This window comes from Ciona robusta, chromosome 9 (assembly GCF_009617815.1).
Source record: "Ciona robusta chromosome 9, ASM961781v2".
Lineage (NCBI taxonomy): Eukaryota > Metazoa > Chordata > Ascidiacea > Phlebobranchia > Cionidae > Ciona > Ciona robusta.
The window spans coordinates 7493920-7518015 of record NC_143243.1 but is presented as its reverse complement, the minus strand read 5'-3'; the positions used below and the strand labels follow the sequence as shown (position 1 = coordinate 7518015).

At 35.1% G+C, this 24096-nt stretch overlaps 2 protein-coding genes across 3 annotated transcripts; both read right to left on the bottom strand.

The window, feature by feature from the left end:
* Nucleotides 1-22459, bottom strand: LOC149731866 (E3 ubiquitin-protein ligase ubr3-like). 2 transcript variants are annotated; one of them, XM_089884898.1, is made up of 34 exons: nt 22320-22459; nt 21851-22029; nt 20962-21140; nt 20343-20487; nt 19891-20048; nt 19442-19548; nt 18807-18959; nt 18386-18464; nt 17707-17909; nt 14042-14201; nt 13577-13757; nt 12431-12498; nt 11914-12048; nt 11254-11449; nt 10900-11082; nt 10411-10517; nt 9855-9945; nt 9421-9545; nt 8682-8928; nt 8200-8267; nt 7755-7937; nt 7217-7397; nt 6539-6778; nt 6123-6269; nt 5414-5633; nt 4858-5075; nt 4445-4611; nt 3985-4106; nt 3344-3521; nt 2702-2843; nt 2359-2447; nt 1656-1787; nt 1054-1324; nt 1-804 (listed from the first exon to the last, which is right to left on the bottom strand). In XM_089884898.1, exons 1-34 carry the CDS (start codon nt 22457-22459, stop codon nt 641-643), a joined length of 5358 nt encoding a protein of 1785 aa, XP_089741024.1. In that variant the 3' UTR covers nt 1-640. The 2 variants fall into 2 exon arrangements, with proteins under 2 accessions (XP_089741024.1, XP_089741025.1); XM_089884899.1 differs by lacking the exons at nt 1-804; nt 1054-1324; nt 1656-1787; ... (1 more) ...; nt 2702-2843; nt 3344-3521 and adding an exon at nt 3548-3810.
* A 49-nt stretch (nt 22460-22508) lies between these two features.
* LOC149731865 (histone-lysine N-methyltransferase SMYD3-like) lies at nt 22509-24066 on the bottom strand. The gene has a single exon (XM_089884902.1). It carries the CDS (start codon nt 24064-24066, stop codon nt 22774-22776), a length of 1293 nt encoding a protein of 430 aa, XP_089741028.1. The 3' UTR covers nt 22509-22773.
* Nucleotides 24067-24096: the final 30 nt, after the last annotated feature.

The following is a 24096-nucleotide window of genomic DNA, read 5'->3' as shown; positions in this document are numbered from 1 at the left end:
TCGTCGCGTTTGACTTTTATTTTAAAAAAAAAATCTAGAAAAGCGCCATGTAAGTTTGTGGTAGAATAAAACGGGTTACAGTTGCATTTTCGGTGCAAGAAACGAGAAACACCACAGTTCAATAATGGATGGCAAGCTTAAAGGGAAAATGTCAAATGAATTGAATTAAGTATACTGCCAATACCGAACACTGTAAAAGCTGGAACAAGTGTTTAAATATCTGGTGCTGGTGGTTATATAACTGTATTAGGAGAATCAAAGAGTTGTATAAAGTTGGGAAGTGCCGGAAAGCAGAGCTTAAAAGAGGAATTTATTAATTTTTAAAGTAAAATCAAAATCAGAGGTGGAACTTTTCAGGAAGTCAGGAGAGAAAAAATGACGTTGCCTGTGACGTATCACAGATGTATGATGTAACAATAAAGAAGTAATACGTCACCGCATGTATAAGACTCAGTAATGATGATAAACGAAGAGATGCCCCGAGACGGCACGACCGATATGTAGTGATACTTATCTTGCATTAGATTCCACTTAGCAATTCAAACTTGCTCTTTGAACGCTATGTTTATGATAGTAGGCATGATGGCTGTACACTCATTGCCGCTTAATGTTGAATCATATACGGATATCTCTTATATGCTCACAGTGTTTGCCGATGGGCGGCCCAGTTCTTGCAAGAGTTATCGAACGAATGTTGAATCCACTGTCGTTCTAATAACTCCAGTCGTTCCCGTTTTAGAAATAGTGGTTTTCCTCTTTTCCAACCTTTGTCCTCCTCTCCATGCGCGTCCAAATAAAGAGTTCCTGAATCGAAGTTTCGCGTCAGAGAATCCGTAAGCAGATATGGGCACGCAAAGTCAATTACAGCATGCAAAAAAATGGGCGCCATTTTGTTATTCCTATCTGAAATCTAACCTAGCTGTTACACACGTCTGTTACTAGCTGCTACGTATTAACAAGTCGTTCTGGCTATGTTATCTGCATGTAAATACTAACTTGCATGCATAACGAATACAAACACAATGTATCTTAACCTATAACAGTACTACTCACCCCATATGCAAGCCCTGGACCCTCTTATAACGACCACAATAGAGGAATTAATCAACAGCAGTATACAAGTGCCTGCCCCACAAGTCTTTGAGTGGCGACTGGCTGCATTATCCTGTCGCAACCTTCTGTTAGCTTCTAGTAAGCGAGCCATGGTTTCTTGTAGTTCAGGTTCTGTCTCAACAAACTTACACTTGCTCTTGTAGCAAATATAGGAACCACATACAAGACACAGGGCCGGGTCCTTGGGCACTGTTTTGCATTTGTCGCATTCCTAGAAACAAAGAGGTTAAAAATCCGGCAAGAGTGGTTAGCGTGCCTGCCTCTAGCACAGAGGTTATGGGTTCAAGGCTCGACGCTGCTACCAAAATTATCAACAAACAATCACCAACAAAGTGGTGAAATATATCTTGTAAACAATCACAATGTGTATAAAACAGAGACTATAATAAATGTTGTTATTCTGCCATGCGAGGATAAAAAACTTCATTTATTCAAATAAAAAACGTTTTAGTAAGTTAACTTAAAACCCTGGGTGTTGGGGTAATGGGCAAAGTACGGCTTAAATCCTAGATCCCATGGACATTACTCATAGCTGTGTTTACCACTTGTCTGTATCGTTGAAACAACACACTGTATTCATGTGGTAACTCTACTAGTTTGGGTGGAAACCATTCCTTGCGAGCGTTGATTAATTGACGGGATATTACGACATCTGTCCTCACAAAGTTGTTGAGCTGTAAAAAAAGTTGTGTTTTATAAGGTTGTGTTTGATGGTGAGTTTGAACAACATATAGTATAACTAGAGTGGGGGAAGATGGAACACCTTTTTATTCTACTTTCTCGTCCCATTTGGTGGTAAACAAAGAAAATTCAAAGAAATATAAAACAATAACCTCACAACTCCCATTGACCGTTGTTAATTGTTTAAAACACGATCAGAATATTTGGATATGATGTGCTAAAGGTGTCCCTTCCCCCACCCTAATATATGAACTGTATTTTATCTCTTTCGATACAGGAATAAAGTAGAGTTTAATCAAAATACCAAATAGAATGAAAATAGCAACAAAACGACAGTGGTTAAAACAAACCACAGATATAAAAACTTGAGTGAAAGTGTTTAAAACGTCTCAAACTCTTATATATGAATGTAACTTGTTTTATCCTGGTGTGTCTTGGCAGTTGTTACACCTCGTGCCTGCTTACGAGTTACCACATATGTAACTACGTGGGTGATTGTTACTAAACTTTATAATGATTATTTCAAGCAAACACAATCGATAAAGAACCTCGTATTCAACTTACAGCGTCACACCACCGCGTTATAACCGACCTAGGCGACCTCCATTTTAAGCATTTGGTCGCACTCACACTATCCTTGCCTTCAAATAAACCTGCGTAAAAATATTTAGGTAAGTATATTCATATATACTTTGTAGTGATTTTGCAAAATGGTAAAACACAGTTACATATGTGGTGATACGTAAGCGAGCACGAGATGTATGAAACAGAACACCTGTGTCATAACAACTGTTACCTTTCTATTTTTATAGAAGTATATATTTAAAAGTTGTTTTTACATTAATTAAACTCAAAATATGTTAAAAAAATTAATTTAAAATTTTGTTTTAATTTTTTTTTAAATCACCTAAAATTTTGACAAGCTCTAAGAATTCGTTTCCGGACTCTGATTGGATGGGGATCGGATGTTGGGAGAAGATGTGAGATTGTAGAAGAGCAGCGATCCGGAGGTAGGAGAGGAGGGATTGCTCGACGTTGGTTACTACTGACTGTGGTTTGGGGTTGTGGTACATAATAAATGTTTGAGTGGATGTGAGTTATTTAGCCCTGCGTGGTGAGCCAATGATAGGTTTCTCCACTTTTTGCCCGCTCACAAGTTACCATATGCAACTTATTTATCCCCACATAATGTTACATAATGTTTGAGTGGATGTGAGTTATTTAGCCCTGTGTGGCAGGGCAACGACAGTCGTTTTAACAAGAGTGTTCTGTTTCATACAGCTCGTGCCTGCTTACGAGTTACGACGTATGTAAACTATTTATCCTCGCATAATGTTACAAAATAAATTGGTGAACAAATGGATAAATGAGACTTAATTAATCTTATGACTCTTTTGTAAAGAAATACAGTCAGGATTTGGTGCTACGAAAGACATACCAGACAAAAATTAAGTTCAGCAAATTGTATAATATAAGAGATATATTTTGCACTGAATGGCATGTTCAGACTTATTTAATTGTTGGGATGATGTTCTTATTCAACACAAACCTGGGGTGAGAAGACGGTGTTAAGGTAACCAAGACCACTGCTACTAAATAAATGAGATTCATCTGTTTTAAAAGTTTTTGCATCCAGTGTTTGAATTACAAGTCCCAACAAACAGTTCATATCAGTTGGGGAAAAAGGAATCCCGCCAAGTGATGCACTAACATTGCTCTTCCATGCTCTGAGGGAAATAAGATTATTTTAATCAATCTGCATCGTTTTTGATCGTTTAACCAATCAACTTATCAATTGCTTCGTTTTTTTGTTGTTTTTTTTACAGTAGCCAATGTTATAGGCATGATTCGGCATCAGATTTTTAACTTTAACTGGTGAAACTGGTGTAATTGCTTAAACAACGACACATTGGAAATGTAACTTATGTAACTATGACCCGTAACACATGCAGCTATAATTGTACAACTCATGTAACCTTTTATACACTATACTCATGGTCCAGCATAAACAACTTTCTGGGATAAAAAGTCCATATTTAGATACAATTAAACTGATACTGAGTAAATTAGTCGCACACTCTTAGAGAAGTGGGGAAAGTAGGAACATTGAACTCACGTAATAAAAAAACAGTGAAAATAATTTGACTAATCTTATAAAACGGGCTGTATTCGTAAATCTACTTTAATTACCTTCGTTCGTCGTGTGAGAACTGGGTGCATACTTGTATAAGAGATTGCACGTACGCAAGGTTGTATAGTAGTTGTACATGGCTGCGGTATTGCGTAAGGGAAGGATAGAAACTTGAGCTGATCTGAGAAAATATGGTTGTCTTGTAACAGGGTAGGCATATAGTTTAAAAATATATATATAGTAGGGTGGGGGAAGAAGGGACGACTTTAGCACATAATATCCAAATACCTTAATCGTATTTCAAACAATTAACAACGGTCTATGGCCTATGAGAGTACAAAAAAGATACCGTTTTATGTTTCTTTGAATATTCTTTGTATACTACCAAAAAAATATACGTTGTTGCCGCCAGAAGTATTATAAAAGAGATTTTCTGACATTGTTTTTGGATTTTATATGACCCAATAAGTTGTGTAAAAATCGAGTTGCAAAAATAAAAACAAAATGCAAAATAATTACCTTTATCAGTAGAGAGATTGGATCCTGTAGCAACAAAGGTAATTCTTGTTTCGAGTTCAAGTCAGAAGTTGGGGATTCAAGGTTAGAAAGCAAATCTTTGATTGTTTTGCTGGTGGAGGATTTGTGTAGACCTATGTTGATTCGTTGAAGTAGAAAGAACATGGGACCTGTAAGGATTACTGGGTTAAACGGGCACAACAATGACAAAAGATGAAAATACCTTAAAGGATTCAAAAGTACCACCAAAGTATCAAACAACATAACAGTTTTGCATTTGAGCATTTCTACCAATATACAAATTTATGATTTTTTATACATCTCAAAAGCAAGCACGAGGTGTATACCCGTGTTATAACCACTGTTCTTACCCCACCAAAACAAGTTAATGCCATTTTTTATCCATGCATATTTACCAATAGGTAGTTTTCTTTGAATGCAAGAATTGGCTCCGCGTGGCGACCCATATGATGTTGAAGACGCAAGTAAAGTGTTGCCGAGTTGTAGCAGATGTTGCTCCAAGTTCAGCCGTACCATCATTATAACATGAAGGGTGGTTTGAATTGTTAGTGATATTGTTGTTGCTGTGGTTGAACAAGCATTCACGATGTTTGTATCAGATGGAACATCAGGTCTGTGTATGAAGGTGTAACGATCAACCATAGGTGTTGGCCTGGCGCAGCCAGGGGGTTAGAGGGTCACAACCCCCCCTTTTAAACCCAAAAAAACTTTTAAAAAAATTTAAAAAAAAAATTATTAACCCCCCCCCCAAATTTTTTTCTGGCTGGGTGTTGGCGTAAATAACAAAGTAAAAAGTAACTCCGAGGCAAACTAATGCTTTCTCAGGAAAGTAAAAAAGCTTGGCATTCCATACTGTCAGTTTTTATAGTTTGTAAAGTTTAATTTTTTTTTTAAAGTTTAAAATTAGTTTAATATTTTTCTTTTAACAAAGTAAATAAAAATAGTTCTCACCTCAGTTCACTTGTACGCCTGTATCGTATATTGCATGGCAGAATAATATTAGAGACCTGCCTACACATGGGGCATTGGAAACCATGCGGCATATCCCTGCTGATCTGTGATGATTCGTGCTGGGACACGGAGTCCGTGTAGTCCCGGTGGCACGAAAAGTGCACGTGGTGGCCGCAGGTCGATATGTGCGCGCCCACGGCAATGTCAGCTGTTTCAGTCTCTGCAAAGATTTTGTTTTTTAAAAAAAGATGGACAGGAGATGTATTTTGGTGGATTATTATATAGTAGGGTGGGGTAAGCTGAGACGTGCTTTTCTTTCCTCGTTTAATTTGGTAGTGAACAAAGAATAATTACAGATTTCTAGAACCACTTAGTTACCATTGGGTTGGAGCAATAGCCAATAAACATCTTGTCCAGAGTCACACAACCACAACAGTAGCAACACCTAACCCAGTATCTTCTTGTTACGATAATAATATGTAATAACAACTTTTATTTGTCTCTTCGATTACAGTAGCAAAGATTTAGAAATACTGTCATTTAAAGAAAAGACTGGATATAGGAACAAAACAGCAGTTGCTAAAATGCGCTTACTGTTAAAAACATATTTACATTTAGTTGGAAGAAAATAAGCGTGGTCGCTACACGATGAGCTATGACCATGAGCCACAAGACTATTCTCCCAAAAATATCGTATATCACAACTAACCTCCAATAACATGCTTGTATGAGCTCAATCTTAACCAACTGTTTCTTTTCTGAACAAAATATTTGTATGAGTTCTTGTGTGGTATCATGCGGTGAGGATTTCCAGGTTTGAAGGGAGCCAACCTGTTATTGCTGTCACTACGATGGCCTGGAATATAGAAAAGTATCATAATGTAAAAGTCTGGTTTATTTTGAGCTACCACAAATTATATTGACACGCATGTAACTTGGTGGGTGATTATTCATGTGAAGCTGACAATTCAAAAATTTAAAAAACATCACTGGGTTGGAGCACTTGTGTCTTGCTTATGGAAACAGATGCACACAATGGTAGCAGCATCAAGCCTTGAACCCATCACCTCTGAGCTAAGTTCTTTGCCACGGCGACTTTTGTTGCAATAAATAACAAAATCTCACCCAGCACAGATGTGGCTTGAGCAAGGCAAATAATTCCCATCAATTTCTGCTCTCGGTTTGGAGCATTCACTACCGATGGCGCCTCCATTTCTGTCTCCACAGTGCCGCAGATCACGCACTCGTACTTTGCTGGTGGTTCAGTGTCATCAGAAAGTGGCGAAGTATTGAATGGAGGTTCCGTGGACACAGATGCCGTGGTTTCCTCATTAGAAGAGTCAAGTTCATTCATTTCAACATTTTCTAAAAAATAAAAGAAATGGAAACGGTCACGCTTGATTCAGGAATTGTTTTAAATGTTCAAACAATTGTATAGTAGGGTGGGTTAAGATGGGTCATGGGGTATGTTTTTGTTATCTTTTCCCGTCCTATTTGGTATTAAACTAAGCATCTTTACACAATTAAATACCTGTAGCCCCAACTCTATAGGAGAATGGCATGTTGCAGTATCTAGGCCAGAGTTGGTCACCTCAACACCCCAAATAAAATTGTTAAATTTAAAAAGAAAAATTTTAGTTAGGGAAACAAACAAATATTTAAACACATAAAAATTATCAAAAAATATTTTTTAAATAAATTAAAGGAAATTATTAAAAAGTTTGCAAAAAAGTTTGAGCAAACTATTTTTAAAATTTTTTAGTTACAAATGAATTGTTTAACAGTAGCTGGAATATTATTCACCCATGAATTGTTTCTGTTTCTCAGCGAGTTGTTGCATCATTCTAATCCTCGCTTCCCTTGCTTGCTTCCTCCTCTTTATCTTCTCATAATCCACACTTGGTCCTCCACCATCCTGACTGTTCATAGGGGAGGTGGAAGAGGAAGTACTCGGAGACAAGCTCTTCAGGATCACCTGGATGGTCTGAGAAAAAGTAAAAAATTATTAGTTAACATTTAAAAAAAAGTAAAAAAAACATAAGTAAATAAATCTGTCAACATTTTTTTATTTAAATTTTTGATAAAAACAGAAATTATTTTGATAAAAACAGAAATTTGTCTTTCTTTTTTGTGTTCATTTTCCTTAACAGATAAAAGGTTTCTCTTGAAAACATTTTTTTCTTGAAAATGGTTAATCTAGACAAGTCTAGATTGGTACTTTTCTAGCATAAGTGGGGCAGAGCAACATCGGTTCAGGTTATAACATGGATGTTTTATTTCATATCTTGTTCCAGGTTACGAGTTATAGTGAATGTAACATCATACTAAACTTATTTATTACCATTTGGAGTTCAGAGCTTTTCGAGGCAGCCACATGAAGAACGTTGGAAATGACATTTGTTGGGGTGGATGGTATAACTGTTGTACGTTCGCGTCCAAACAGTTTATTTATGTCAAGATGGAAACTGCCAGCGTTCCCATGAAACTTATCATGCAGCTTAATCAGCATGCTTAACATGCTTTCCTGCGCAGTTACATTTTAAACAATTTTCCTTTCAAAAATAACGTTTTTTTCTGTGTTAAAATTATTTTAAAAATTGTTGGAAAAACAAGTTTTTTTTTAAAGTAGGAGTTTAATATTTTTTATGGGTTTTTTTTCATAATTGTTAGTTAACAAAACTGTGGAAGTTTTTCTGTAATTTAGGTTTCTTCAACCAATGCTTTATAAATTCAAGTTTGGTATATATTACATATATTTTGGTCATCTCAAAATAACAAATATTTACCCCTGTTGCGACAAAGGTTGCCGACTGACCAGTTGTTTGTGAATTTCCCGAGTTCTCTTTATTTTGCTCTGTAAATAAAAACGTTATATTCTTTTTAGAAACAAGATATATTTCACAAATTTTCTGCTTCGACCATTTGTCTCATTTTTCTCTCTAACAACACAGGTGTTTGTGCTAGCAAAAAAATCAATTGGACATTTTTTTTAAAATTGCTACAAAAAGTAGCTATGGAAAAATACTTTATTACACAACTAAACAGATTTTTTGGGTCTAAAGTTTATGCATATTTTCAGTAACCAAAGAATACTACAAGCACGAGTGTCACTTTTTTAAACTTTTTGTATCAATTTTTAATCATTTTTCACTCTATAACAATTTGCATATGACTAGGAGTTAATGAACCAACTCTGAGTTTAATCCCAGATCTCTAGAACCTTACTATACCAGTATATGTACCTATATAGAATAGAAGCAAGCCATACCTTGTGAGACATCCATATCGTGTGAAGTGTCCATCTTCTTCCAAAGAGGAGCCTGCACCATGTCTATTGTCTTCCGGATGTTGATGAGTATGTCCTCCGATTCAAACCAGGAGTGGAAGAGTTTGTGCCACGAGTCTTCCACTTTGCTACGTTTCAAATCTGGGGAGCTGAGACCGTGCACATCTTCCGTGTGGTTGTTTCGTAAGCTTAATGCTGCCTCTAATACATGAAGAGCCATCGCCAGTGTCTGTGAAAATATTTAAATACTAACGTGGGGAAAGACGGTACACTTCTAGCACATAATATCCAAATATCCTGGTCGTGTTTTAAACAATTAACAACGGTCTATGGGGGTCGCGAGGATACGGTTTAATAATTCTTTGAATGTTCTTTGTTTACAACTAAATGGGTCAAGAAAAACAGAATGAAAAGGTGTCCCATTTCCCCCACCCTCCTATACTTGTATAGCATACAGACATGCTATATATCTTGATGGCATAATAATTTATCAGGAAAATGTACAGTTACATTGCTCTATATATACTCTATATATAACTATAATTGCAAATAACGATTTTAATGTTAACGATATAATTATTGCCAAAATTTGTTGTTTTTTTTTTCACAATACAATTAGGGTACTGTGAAAAGTTTTTTACACTATAATTGGTGTCGGATTTTAACATTTTACTCTAAATAGTGTTAGCACAGATCAAATTTTGTAAAACTGCGAACTTACTGTTTCTGTAACAGCAGCATGATCGTGAAGCGCTTTGTATAATATAACATAGATGAAGGCATGAGTTGTACGACAGTGTAATATACGAGTTAACCCTTTGTAGCTGTGGGGTGGTTCAGAAATAGCTGTAATAGAACAGAAGTGGTATCAGATTAAATGTAGCAACACCGATATAAACACAGCTGACCATTTTTTAAATGTGACATTTTTAGTAGTGGAGGCTTTTTTGTAGTTTAAAGTTTTTTGTAGCATTACAATCATAAATTACGAGAAGAGAATAATCTCAAATTAACTTGTAAAACTAGCACAAAAACAAGCAGGCGCTGCAGTATCTATACCAACATAACTTTACTCCTGGGGGTCTCATTTTTGTATATATATATATATATATATATATAGATGTCATTTTTGTAGAAGGTAAAATTAGTACTTACGTATATATGGTGGCCATATCGTAGATTCAGTTATTCCTTGCTGTGGTATTAGACTGTTATCTCTGAGGTGTTGGAAGTAGTTGGTATGTGCCTGGTGTATTAAATAAATAATTGATTAAACAACTTTTATTAGCATAAATAATAGCTTATAATTTAATGGACACAATCTACCAAACATGCAGAAAAAAATTGAGTCTAACTTATACCCTTTTTGCATGGTCACTTTTATGCGCGTAAGTACTCGCATATTTACTCGCAAAAACAAAGTTAACACGCATAACGTCATAAGCGTTTGCGAGTAAATATGCGAGTACTTACGCGCATAAAAGTGACCATGCAAAAAGGGTATAATGGTGTACCAAAGATTTGTTCATTTCACCAAAAACTAGCAATATAAGTCTCCTATTTAAATAAATTCTATTCTAGCATTTAGTGTTTCCATTATTATTGCATGAGCGTTCACATTTTTAAAATCGCTTAGCTACAAAAATTGACTATCCTTATTTAAGTACTTAGTAAACGTGTACAGTGATGTTACAAATCTTATGTTACTTGCCTGTTGAACAACCTTCTTGTAAAGCGTCCGATGTTCGGTAAACACCGGGTCGTAATATTTCCACGCGGTGTTGTTTAGAATGTATGTGGTTTGGTCCATTGCCTCTCCTTTATTGTAATGTTGTATCAGTAATTTTAGGAAAAATACTGAGACACAAATTTACTTTTTGTCCTAGTGGTGTTGTACCTTTAGCTATCTAAGTGAGGTCTAGTTAGTTAGGATTTAGACCAAAGTTGCCCGATACCCCAGCACCCAAGACAACTTATATATCTAATTGAGAACAACAATGTCTACTTACAAGTAAAGGTTTACTTATACAAGTGAATGAATGAATATAACTTATTTATCCTAATAGGCAGTACCTACTCACAAGTTAAGATTTACACCTTTACGGTTTCCTATTTTTAAGTGAGATTATGTGGCAAAATGCAAACATCAGCTACATAAAGTATATGGTTTCCAGAAATAGATATATTTAGTTGTACTTACCTTCTTTCTTGACAGCAAGCTGGCTTAGGCAATCACTGAAGAGAGACATATAATGTCGAGACCTGAGACCGGAGTGCGACTCATGACACTGAGGTATATGGTCAGACAACTTACTGTATGTACAAGATTGAGAGGAAAGCAGGACAACTGTTTCAGACCTTATCACTTCATCATCTGGTAAACCTATTAACATATCACGATAAACAATTGAAAAATTGTTTGAGTTTATTTTTTAAACTTTTATCTTTATTTAGTTTTAGTTTCAAGTTTTTACAACTTTTTTTAAATTAAGTTTCAAATTATTTTCTTTTTTTATTTTCAGTTACAAAAAAAATATTCAGCAACAAGACTTACCAAGGTGAATCTGGATCCCAAGTACAGAGAGGAGGATGTTGAAAGCCGCTTCCATCATCTTGGGAGCTCGATCCTCATCTGGACTTGAATCAGATGAGGATGGATTGTGATCCGACACCGTGAGGTGGTTTGTCACTCGGCATCGCTCAAATATTGAAGCAATGAAAAGATCCGGCGAGATTATGGAAGCACAAAACTGTGGGGAATATTGATTGTGTGAACTTTTACTTTTTGTATTTTTTTGCAATAATTTTATATATATTTGTTTAGAATACGCTTGTATTTTTTTATAAATCATTTTTTATTCATTTTTTTGCGAAAAAAGACCTAGGATTTAGGTCAAAGCCAAGATTTAGCCCAATTTCCCAACTCTAAAAATGATTGTTGGGTAATTCTGTCAGCTTGGCAATAAAGTTGCAATTTTTTATTAGAACCATGATTATAAAGGTTCAATTTTTGTCAAATAACAAAGTTGCACTTATTGTGAACAATATTATCATTATTATTACAGTTCAAAAAATACAACATTGTTTTAAATTAAAAACTACTGCATTCGAGTACATTTGTAGTACAAGTTCTTTCTAAATGAGTGAGGTCCTTGTCAGGGACCTGGGATTTAGGCCAGATTCGGCCCATTACCCCAGAACAAGTTATAGATACCTGTAACAAGTATAAGTCGGCATCAAAGAAAAATGAGCAGAAGAAATATTGTTTGTAAGCAAGAGCTTGTGTTGAGATATAAGCACCATTTCGGACCCACATCCCAACTTGTATCTCATGCATGCAAGCCAGAACCTACATACATAATATAATGACATAAGTTTATTTTATAAATGCAACTATTTTGGGTATATGCGGGTACGTGCCCTTAAACAAGACACTTAATGGCCATTACTCCAACCCAGTGGTCACTAAAGTGTTGTCTAAATTATCAACCATACAGAAAAAACACTTGTACAAAATATAATAATACTTGTACAATATATAATGGCTGTTACACATGTATATTCAGTTTACATGTTGCTTCTACAAATGTCTATTATAAGCCCAAAACAACTCATCTAGAAATTTAATGTTTTAAAGTCCTATTCAAGTTGTAATATTTATCAGAGTAATGTTAGTGTACACTCATTGATTTAAATGACTTATACAAAATTAATTCACAAGCATCCATTACCTGCAATGGATGTGCCATTAACTTAACAGCTTCATCATGGTCAACACCAATGTCAGAGATCTCAACAGCTGTGAAAAAAAAAAATTATATATATTTTTTTGACAAAAATAGTAAACCACATTGAATAATATGGTGAAAATATACTTTGGCTCTGCTTGTATCTAGTAACACATAACAGCAGAGTGAAATCTGGGGTGACGTTGTTAAAATGCAATTACACTCATAGTTGTCAAACATAGGGAACCTCATTGATTAATGTGGTGAATGCAATATACTTTGGCTCTGCTTGTTTCTATAGACACCTAACAGAAAGTTTAAAAGCTAAAGCTTATACTACCGTTGTTTCAAAATCTGTGTTATGACACTCTAACGTTACCACTACAAGTTTGTGGACTAAAAATATACTACATTTAGATAAAAAAAAAATAATGGTGGTACATTAACATGGCTCTTCCTAAGAACTAAATTTCTAAAATGCAATGTGGGATGTTTCGTTCATCTGCCATTGTCTGCTACTCATGTTGTCGGGAAATTCTGGTTGAAGGCAAAGTAATGGTGTACTAAAAAGGCTAGTAATTGTAATTACCAAATATATGTCTCGTTGCTACACTATTAGTTAGAATCGATTTTTGTTTGCTGCATATTTAGTAGTGATTTATTGATTTAACTTTTTAAACTCAATTGACCTGCTCATATTAGTTGCTAGTGGGTTAATTACACATGGCTTAACATTAAGTGAAAGTGATCAATATTTAACCTAAGGGTATCGGCACCAAACCTGGGTTGCATGGTAGTCAGGTCTACCTGAATATTTTGTACTGTGTTAATCAGTTAACAATGGTATCATTGTTTAAAAGAATTTTCATCTAACTATTACTGCCTCCCCTGCATTTTAAAACGTTTTACATTCATAAGTAACTAAGGAAGTTCTAAGCATGGCTAAGCTGTCAACGAAAGTCTCCCATCCATTACCATTTAAGACCTTGTCACCTACCTTCTGGGAAGCAACAGGCTCTAAAAACTGGTAAGGTCCATGCGGTAGCACCCCGGGTGTTGCGTAATGGGCCAACTTTGGCCTTAACCCTCAGACCTTTGGTGTGCCTCACCAACATAGAACAAAATAAAACTAAAATAATCATCCCAAACCTTGGTTTTTGATGGCATTACATAAGAAATGTGCGAGATATCTATGTAGAGGGTAGTGGAAGCTGATCTGGTCGTAGGGTAGCGGTGGTTTACCCTCAAACCCGAGTGCATCGAAGAACTCAGTGAGAGCATCAAGAAGGATTCGGATCACATTAATGCTGAGGCTGGAGGACTCACGATCCTAAAAAAAGATGTGCTGAATTTTTAATCTAACCTTATTTTTGTAATGAAAACAGCAGCTAACTATGTTCAAAGACGAGAAGTTTTGTGGAAAACACAACTGTCTGTATTTGAAACTTTTTGAGAAAGTGCGATGTTGTGTAAAATTAGTCACGTTTAAAGGTTTAGACTTCAGGTCTTTCCGGATAGCAGACGAAAACATCGGAAATGCACTTTATTTTTTCATACCAGAAGAGCTGTTAAAAGATTAAGTAACATAACAATGTAGCATATTAATGATCCAACCTGTAAAACATCTAACATTGTCCACAGTGGTGACGCACACGCTTCACGCTCAGTGTAGAAAGCTATGAGGGCATTAGATGGTTCGTATTCAATGTGGGAGCTAATGGCTCGACGTATAAGGTTCATTCCACTGAAGCAAGTTAACTGCTGGACCCATGAACTGTATGTTGTAATAGAGGTTACATATTAGGAGGTAATGACAATAAGACAGATATGGATTTCTAGAGTAATTGAATCTGAATGGTAAGTTAATTGACACAATAAAAATATGTCACCTTTAAATTAATGGTTCCAGAAAACAATTTAAATTTGGGTCAAATGTAACAGTGACAGTTGTTATAGTATAAGATACATTGTTGTTGTTGTAAACTAGTGACAGTGATAGTCATACGCGCCTAGTATGGGGAGGCGGGGAGGCGACGCCTCCCCGGTATTTACCGTTATGACGTCAGAAAAACAGGTCGCGTAAGTCTAAACGTCGCGTATTTCTCCAACCGAAAAAAATGCTTTGACCGTTTTATAGACAAATTTTATTTTTCTTGCACAATGTTAAATGTTCCCTGCAACGAAAACGTATTGTCCATCTCCATTGTTGGACCAAGCGCGATTATATGTTTTCACTATAACACGCGTCGACGGCCGTCACTTTCCGCCAAAAACTAAGACTCACGTAAGCGACGTATCTACGAAAAAAGGAATAACTTCTTTCATGTGCTGAATAGGTAAAAATGCTAATTATTAGGCTGTCTAAACAATGTACACATAGCTTCGGCAAACGGTATAACGTGACAGTATTGAATTCGCGGAGAAGTAATTCGTAATAGACGCTTATTGCATTCTCGAATAACAGATTCTCGCCCAAGATCAACAAATAGTTTGGATAGAAGGTTAGAACCATTTAAACAATGGAAATAAAACCTTCAAAATACTGCAACAAAACCGATCTGTCACGCCAAGGCTGTTCTATCCGCGGTCACGAGGACCAGGATTCAAACTTATTTCAAACGTTGTATTTGACGTTAAGTTGTGTCTAAAACAGCAACATTTTTTATTGCTTAGACTTAAAATACAACACGAAATGCTGGAATCTGTAAACGTCTTGTGCTCGGTATTCAGAGAAGCAAACAGTTCACCATTTATTCGGTATAATGGCTAACGAGAAACTCGGTAATTGGCTTTCGTTGTAACTTTTTCTCTTTCTTCTCCAAAACGCAAGCTTTACTACATTTAAACTCGGTAAAGATAGATATGAACATTCACTTAGGCTTTTATGGCCGACGAGATGGGTGCCTCGTTATGCAGCGATAGACGCATTCTTGCAAGAATACGAAAACGTATTAGATTGGCAGGAACAAACTTCTTAAAATTCAGAAATGGACGATCACATCTACAAGTCTTGTATCTATTCATTTGCGCATGAAAAAGTGTTAAACATACTTTTATATACAAGTGATAAATCGAATGTTTGTAATAGTAAATCCCGTCTACGTTGCAATTCAAAGTTGTTCCTTAACAGTTGAAACATTCCGAAATTTACTTAGTGATATTACGTGTGTCATTTCCAGTAATAGTTATGATGGTGGCACAGCAGTTGCTTTTGTTAAGTCTTGTTTAGATTTTACTGCGAATGCGGGTGTCTCGTATATAGAGCCCGACCGATATTGCTTTTTTCAAACCGATACCGATATTTTGTAAATTTCAGTTGCCGATATCCGATACTTTAATGCACCTAGAAAACTAGACTGATTGAAACCGAAAAATCTGATATAGCTAATAAAAATCAAACTACAGGCTTAATTATTATAATTAGTTATTAGTGAACTTGTAATTACTTAATTGGTTAATTTGTAATTTTTTCAAATAAATTTTACCTCCCTTCCATTAAACAAACATTGTATTTATCAGCCAATGCAGTTTATTTGTGTATCACGTTGAGGCTCAAAAAAATGCGTAAGTGACCTAAAGTAACCTCGACGTTACACGCGCCTGATAAACATGACATGCGGTGGACGCCTGATCAGACGCTTCGACTTATACGTAAGATCAGCGGTTCCCAATCTTTTCTAAAAATTTTACCTGGTGGACCCTTTGCAATTATTTTGATATTTCGCGGACCTATAAAAATCAAAGAATGCTATAGAAAAATGCGAAAACCACACCAATGAAAGAAAAAACTATCAAACACGGTAAGCTGTTTAATGGGATGGGTGCACTTGTTTTGCTGCAATTAAATCAATGTATGGTTTGGTTTTGAATCACAATCATTGCTTATTGCGGACCCTCTGAAACTGCTATACGGACCGCAGTTTGGAAACCGCTGCGTTAGATTGTTACGAACGAGTTGAATTAGGTATACGAACGAGTTTACGTTTATGAACAAGTTAGCGCTCTGCATTAATTCTGACGTAAGTGTGGGGAAACCTAACATCAGGCTGGAAAATACCTTACGCGAAGGCGTTCGTTAATCTTGCTAAACTTACCAAGAGTTTTAATCACGCCGACACACGTTAACAATTTACCTTCGTTCAGTGTGCGTCGCATTGTAGCGAATAGCAACTTCTATACGCTAACAACGACTAGATACTCAAAATATTTCTCAGCATAAAACCGCAATTGTTCTATGAAGCAAACACACTTTTAATCCCAACACCTTAAAGGCAATAAACCACTATTGTATTAATAATCGACGCAACAATTGCTGCTGTGTTGCAACAATCTAATTGTTACTCAATCCCGAATAATCCACGTGTGGATTGGTACTGTGTCATAACAGAAATACGTGTTTATCTAACTTTACGTAAGACTCGTAGTTATGATGCAACCGGTAAACTTGTTGCGCAATCAAAGCTAAATTCCCAAACTCGTCCAAACGCGACCGTAATCGCAAAGAGACAGCGTATTTGATGTTTCTCGTTTTTACTTTTTGTTATAAAATAGTATCGCCTCCCCGCTGATTTTGAAATCTAGGCGCCTATGGTGATAGTTATGTTTTGGAACGTTGCGTCAATTTAGTTCAAACAGTGGTGACTTGTTTATTAAGTTTGTGGGGAAATTCTCAAATTAAAATAACAAAGTCACAAACATGTTCAACACACTAGGGGTGTTTGCGGATAAACAGAAACTGATTAAAGAACTGTTTGCATAAAATGACATCAAGAGTGTATGGCGTATTATGTGATTAATTAAACATTCGTTTAAACAAGGCATAGGTCACGACAATACACAACAATATATCTATGCAAAACAACAACATGCGAAACAACTTTGTTAATTCCCCAAGGACAATTGCTATGCAGTGAATGTGGTACACTGAAATGCTGACATTGCAGAGTCAAAGTCAAATTCTATTTGTGTGCAAAACAAAGTTCATTTTTACACTGTGTCAAGTTGTTTAAGAGTTCAGACAAAAAACAAACATAGATTTACAGGCTAAAATTCTTTTGAGATTTTCCACAAAATCTAGAGTAACATTTCTAAAATTCAGTTACACTCATAGTTGTAAAACATAAGAAGCTCATTAATTAATATGCTAAATTAATATGTTGTGCACAAAGGCATTAATTAATGTGGCACAACATTTGTTTAAAGCTACAGTGACTGTTGATCCAGGCCACGCAAGGATAATTAGGTTACATTCACTCAATCTTTAAAACAAAAACTGTTACCTGACCAAGTTATTATCGGCGAGAAACATCATTGCAACCCTTGGGTGGCTTAAAACATTAACAAAGTCACTGACAATCGGCCAGTAAGCGTTGGTTCCTGGGTCCGTACCAACAAAAAAGACGCACTGGTGGAAATCCTTTTCAGTGGTGTTTGACGCTTGGAGGCTTGGGTCTATAATATTGTATGTAGAAACTACAAAGATCTGAAAAATAGAAACAGAGTTCAAACACTGCTAATTGCCAATATATAGTATGCAATAAATTAGACATAGGTTTCATGTTTTTTTTTAATTCTTAGTCAAATCTAAGGGGCCATACATGAAATACAGTTACACTCATAGTTGTCAAACATGGGGAACCTCATTGATTAATGTGGTGAATGCAATATACATTAGCTTTGCTTGTTTGTATAGACACCTAACAGCAGAGTAATACCTGTTTCGCTGTAAAACTCTGGTGTCAACTCAGTTTTAAAAGTTGGCCATTCCTAATTTTGTGCCCATACAATTATACTACAGTACTCAATAGTTATAAAATGAATTTAAATATTATTAATTATAAGAACGTTATCTTGCATGCTAGCATACATAGACCAAGTCCAATCAGACTGTTGCTCTCATAGGCATTGACCTGTTGCAGTGATTAAAATGGTATAACATATTTTGCTTGATTAGAATACCTGCAGTAAATGCTCTTCCATTGCTAGCATGTAAGCCAGGTCGTCATTACTGAACAGCTGGACAGATATGTGAACGACTCTAAAAGAATTACCATATAATATTAGATTAGCATTCTGTTCTATATGAATGAGGTCTTAATGAATAACACGCAATGAAACTTAGGATTTAAGCCAAACTTGGCATTACCCCAAAAATGCTAAGCTTAATTTGGCTCGTAATTTAAATAATATTACTTTTAACATGGAATTAAATAGGTACAACATGCAAGTATACCTAAGATAAGGACTACAGTTGGCCCATTACTCCTAAAATGCTATGCTTAATTTAAAATTAAAACAAGGCATTGTATTCTGTATAACAGATGTTCAAACAACACGCATAAACTTTACAGGTTTAGTTCATGTAATTTCAGCAACCTACCTTGTAGATAGTTGATCCACTTTCGTGGAATTAGCAAGAGAAGTAGCGATCCTTGAATAATGGCGGGCAAACGCTTTCGAAAACTCCCTTTTCATGTCCGGATCAGGAAGAAGGTTAAGGATGATAAGAATCACCGGCTCCGGGAACTCGTACCTGGAGTAAAAGCAAAGTCGTCACGTTTTCATTTTTTTAACAAAATCCAAATTTTTAAATATATTTTTTTAAACAAGGGAGGGGGGGCACTGATAAAATTTAGTAACAATTAATAGGTTAACATAGAAAACCATATTGATTAATATAGTGAATGTGATATACTTTGGCTTTGTTTGTTTGTATTGACAGTAGACACATCGAGGTAAAATCTGGGATGACAATTATAATTCACTTATACTTATAGTCAGCAAACATGGAAACTTCATTGACTAATGTGGCAAATATAGGTAAGTTACAAATTTACAATAAAATGATTTATTAAAAGACATGCTTAACCACTAACAGCAAAAACTCTTGTTTCCCTTGGTAAATAATCTAATTCAAAAACATTTTTGAATACCGATAGATATGGAAAAACAGTTAACAAAAAAACAAACAAAATAACAGGAACAAAAAAATGGCAGTTTGCTCTATTGTCTTACCTTACTATCCAAAAAGTTATCTCATCCACATAATTTTTATATTCTTCACTCCGTTTAAATTGTCCTCTGTCTGGGATATCCGGAGGTATGATGGGTTGTTTTACACACTGAGATAAAAAATATAAAAATTTAATAATAAATTGAGGTCAGTTATACAAAAAAAAAACAAAAAAATATATATATACATATTTATAAAAAATAAAAAAATCTTTGTTTTGTTGTTTCTAACTACTAATTTATTCCTAAATCTTGGTCACAGCACCTTTCTATTAAACATAAGATTCAACTGGAATTCGAAGATAAATAAATTCAGTATTTTTTTATAAAAAGGGCAAAAATATGATTTCAAAATTAAAATTCATTCTAAACATGATATAAAAAATCTTTTTTTTGGGTCGCAAAAAAAACTCTTTTAATAAACATCAATCAACAAGTTAAACACAACGTACCGCAACCGAATGTAAGAACCAGGAAATGCTGTTTTTATGGTAATTTCGGATTGATGTGTCCGGGTTTTCAATCGACTTGTATCCTTTATATCGCATCAAACCTTGGTAAAGCTTCTCATTAAGTAAGAGTTGGGTAAGATGAGTTCGTATTGGCGAACCTGTAAGCATATATATAAGTGTTCATACTTTAAAAACATAACTATATATATACAGTATACATATTGCAAAAAAAGTAATACTCATCCTTAAAAAACATATATATATAATATATACATATTGCAAAAAATATTTACATTTTTTTTTTGTTGTGTAGAATAAAAAAATGGGAATTTTTTTTTGATAAAGTACTTACAAAGTTTTAAAAAAACTGTAAAATATTAGGAGGTCTTTGAAAATAAAAGGCCTTGAAATAATTTTCAACTTTGATGAAAAACAACACAAGTTTTGCTCACCCAGCTTTACAAGTTCAAGAATAAAAGCAAAAAATTCTTCAATCTCGGTCGTGAAGTTCACAATGAAAGTTTCATGGAGTGAAGCGTGAGATGAAAATTTCCTCAATATGTGGACCATCGCGAGTATGATGCGGTCAAGCATCACCTGTTTGTGATCAATTAACGGGATTACACAAACAGTTTAATAACATATGTAATTTTTGTTATGCAAGCGCATATAATCTCACAAACTGTTAAATCACATATGAAAAATTTCGCAAACTGTTGAATCACGTATGAAAAATTTCACAAACTGTTTAATCAGGTAAAAAATTTATACAAACTGTTAAATCACGTATGAAAATTTTACAAACTGTTAAATCACAGAGAAAAATTTCACAAACTGTTTAATCACGTAGAAAAATTTCACAAACTGTTTAATCACGTATGAAAAATTTCACAAACTGTTTAATCACGCATGAAAAAATTTCACGTAGAAAAATTTCACAAACTGTTTAATCACGCATGAAAAAATTTCACGTAGAAAAATTTCACAAACTGTTTAATCACGTATGAAAAAAAGTTTAATGAGAGATAAAAGACTCATATACATCCAAAAATATTAAACATAAAAAATTACCTTTCCAGCTGAAAGAAAACCTGGAGGGGCTAGCTCCGGAGGAACACGATTAGGTCCGTGATGAGAGCAGAATCCGGACTTCTTCATCACACTAGGATCGCCACAATCACACGCTCCTCCTGCCTCGCTACGGAAGATGTTGTAATCGTGGCCATCGTGGTTTCCTCTCTCAAAGCAGGCTGACGTAAGAGATAGGTATGATTGCATGAAATATAAAAGATACCGAATGTAATGAATGAAATAATGTAATTTATATATCCTTGCACGGCAGGGAAACGACAGTCTTTATAGCAAGGCGTTCTGTTACACTTTGTGCCAGCTTACAAATTACTATGTATGTAACTTTATGGATTTGTTAGAATAGGTTAATATGTGTTTTAATTATAAAGATAAGGAATATACATATATAGCTGTCGCAATATCTTTAAGAGTAAGCCTATCAGTTCATCTAGCCAAGTACATACAGAAAAAAATGGAAAAACGAAATATATTTTAAGCAAATCCAAACTAGATTTTGTCTCAGGTTTAATAATTCAGGGTCACCAGTTTATGTGGTGTATGGTATCGGAGTGCTTTTGTGTAAAATAAATGATTTTTTTACAAAAACACAGACAAAAGGAAGTATATAAATCAATGATGTACACTAAACTTTCTTTTATAAATTAGTTTAATTTTTATTTATCTCTCCAAACACAGTAACGAGGACCAGATTAAAAAGAACAGGAAAAAGGAATATTAACGGCAAAACCGTTGTTTAAATCTGCTCATACCTGCACATTGTACATAAATTGAATTTTGTTTTATTTATGTCTTTAGTTTAAGTAGCGAAGATCAGAGAACAGGAAAAATGGGGATTTACAGCAAAATAATGGTTAAAATTTGCACATACCTGCACACAACGACATGCATGGCGAGGCTGCACAAGTACGACACCTGTAAGCCACAAAGTTAGCAGTCCACACGCACCCACACAGCGGGGAAGAATCCATGTTTTTGACTCTTGTACAAAACTTTGTAAAGTCTTCGTCACCGCTTATTAAAGCTTTCAACCATTCAATGGTATCACTCCTGCAAAAATATATTTGTTAAAAATATATATATAAACCACAATATGCACAACATAAATACCGATACATGATGATATTATTGACTGCAGGGACAGGTGGGTGTATTATTATATTTTTTATTGAGCAACCCACTTTAAATCGTTAGTTAATTTTTTTCTACTTAAGCATTAAAACCCTAAAAAATCGAAGTAGTATATGTTTATATATATATGCCTTATTTGAAATATCTTATGTCATCGTAGACAATATAATTTGATCAAGTTTAAAATACGCATCCTATATTAACTTTACCGTTCCCCAAACTTAGATGGGTCAAGTAGTTGATCACACAATTCATGGACAAGCTCCTCTCCTTTCTGATGATCCCTTTCAAACACATTGACAAGTTTGCTGCTGGCAACTTGCTTGGACCCATTAAGCAGATACGCCATTTTGCTTTGCCTCGCACAGGCCTGTTTGTGTTTAAATGCGCCTACTTGGTTATATTTCTAAAAATGTAAAAAAACTGCAACAGTGTACATGCAACACAGTGTGGGCATGCATTATTGGGTTTGTGTATCAACCCTGCTTTAAATTCTCATGATGTTTAAACAGGTAATTCGGTTGCGTAATAATACAGCATGTGTTGGTTTTACTAGTGTTTGTTTTAGTCTGCTGACAATTTGATTACGTAAACATCATTTAAAATTGAACACAATCATTAAAATGAGACTAGCCATCATTTATTATCAGTCCAAAAATATTTTTAGTTTTGCATTTCTGCTAAACATTGGCCCAGTAAATTTTGTAGCTCCGTTAAAACAGAGCTGTTTGGCGAATGTGTTATAGTGAGAATTTTAAATGCTTCACGCAAAAATTGCATAGCGTCTTGATTTTTTTCCTCATGGAGTAAAATTTTTCCGAGTTTCATAAGTTGTATGCCCAGCATAGGATGGTTTGCATGTAAATATAATTTGTAGCTAAATAAAGCCATGGAACCAAACTCAAATGCCTGTGTCAAAACACCTAGTTCAATGCAAGCATCCATGCCAAAATCCAAAACTTTTGCCATGTATATATTCTCATGTGGCAGTATTTTCCTTTTTACACAACCCTCCACAAGGTCTTTTATTTTCTGATAATCACATTGTTTTCTTAACTCCTCCATTTGACTCAACATGTCTTTTACAGAAGATAGTTTTGATTCTGTTATTTTTCCATCAAAGTCCTGCATCATTTGATCATCATCAGTTTTAGCATTGCAAGAATGACAAGTGCATTGAAAACGGTAAATACTCATTAGTTCTCGTTGTCTTTCAAAGCTAGGAGCAAACAAATCGACATAACTTATCAGGACTTCTTCCCCTGCAGTTATATTTTTCACTGCCCTTATTTTCAATGTTCGCATGTTAAACTCTGCAACACAATTTGGCTCACAACTATGGTTTATGAAGCTGCAATTGAGATACACGCCAGTGCCAACATCCGACTGCAGCTCTTCATTGCATATAGCAAAACTGTTATTTTTAATTCTAGCACATAATTCCAACAGCATTTTGTTATCGTTAACTTGAGGTGGAAGAGGTTTTGGGCTCCAAAATGTATGTAAAATAACAAGGAAATTCATCAAGGCCTCTTTTTGGTCTTGCGACAATTTATTATAATTTGACTCTAAATCCAAAATCGAATTTTTCTCTGGTAATTTGGCACTGCTGTACTGCTGCATATTCCATAGCAACCTTCCAAGTAAAATGACAAAATCTGGTGGTCTTTTTGGCATTACGTTTTTCAGTGCGGGGCACTCTGCTTTGTGGTGTTCATTCCAGGCCATTTTCTGGCAGTTTCTGTTGCAGTATTTCATATATTTGCATCCAGAACATTGCAACAGACCATCTTGCTTTTTGAAACAAAAATCGCAATAAACGCCTTTTTGCTTTTTCGATAGTGAATATGCATATGGCTCGGATGAAAGAACAGTAGAACCTGGGTTTAAATTACGCTTTGCTTTCAGACCGCGTCCGCTCTTTTCAGAAGTGAAAAGTTCCACATTTACATCCATTTAAACAACCTTTGCACTTTCGAGGAATAA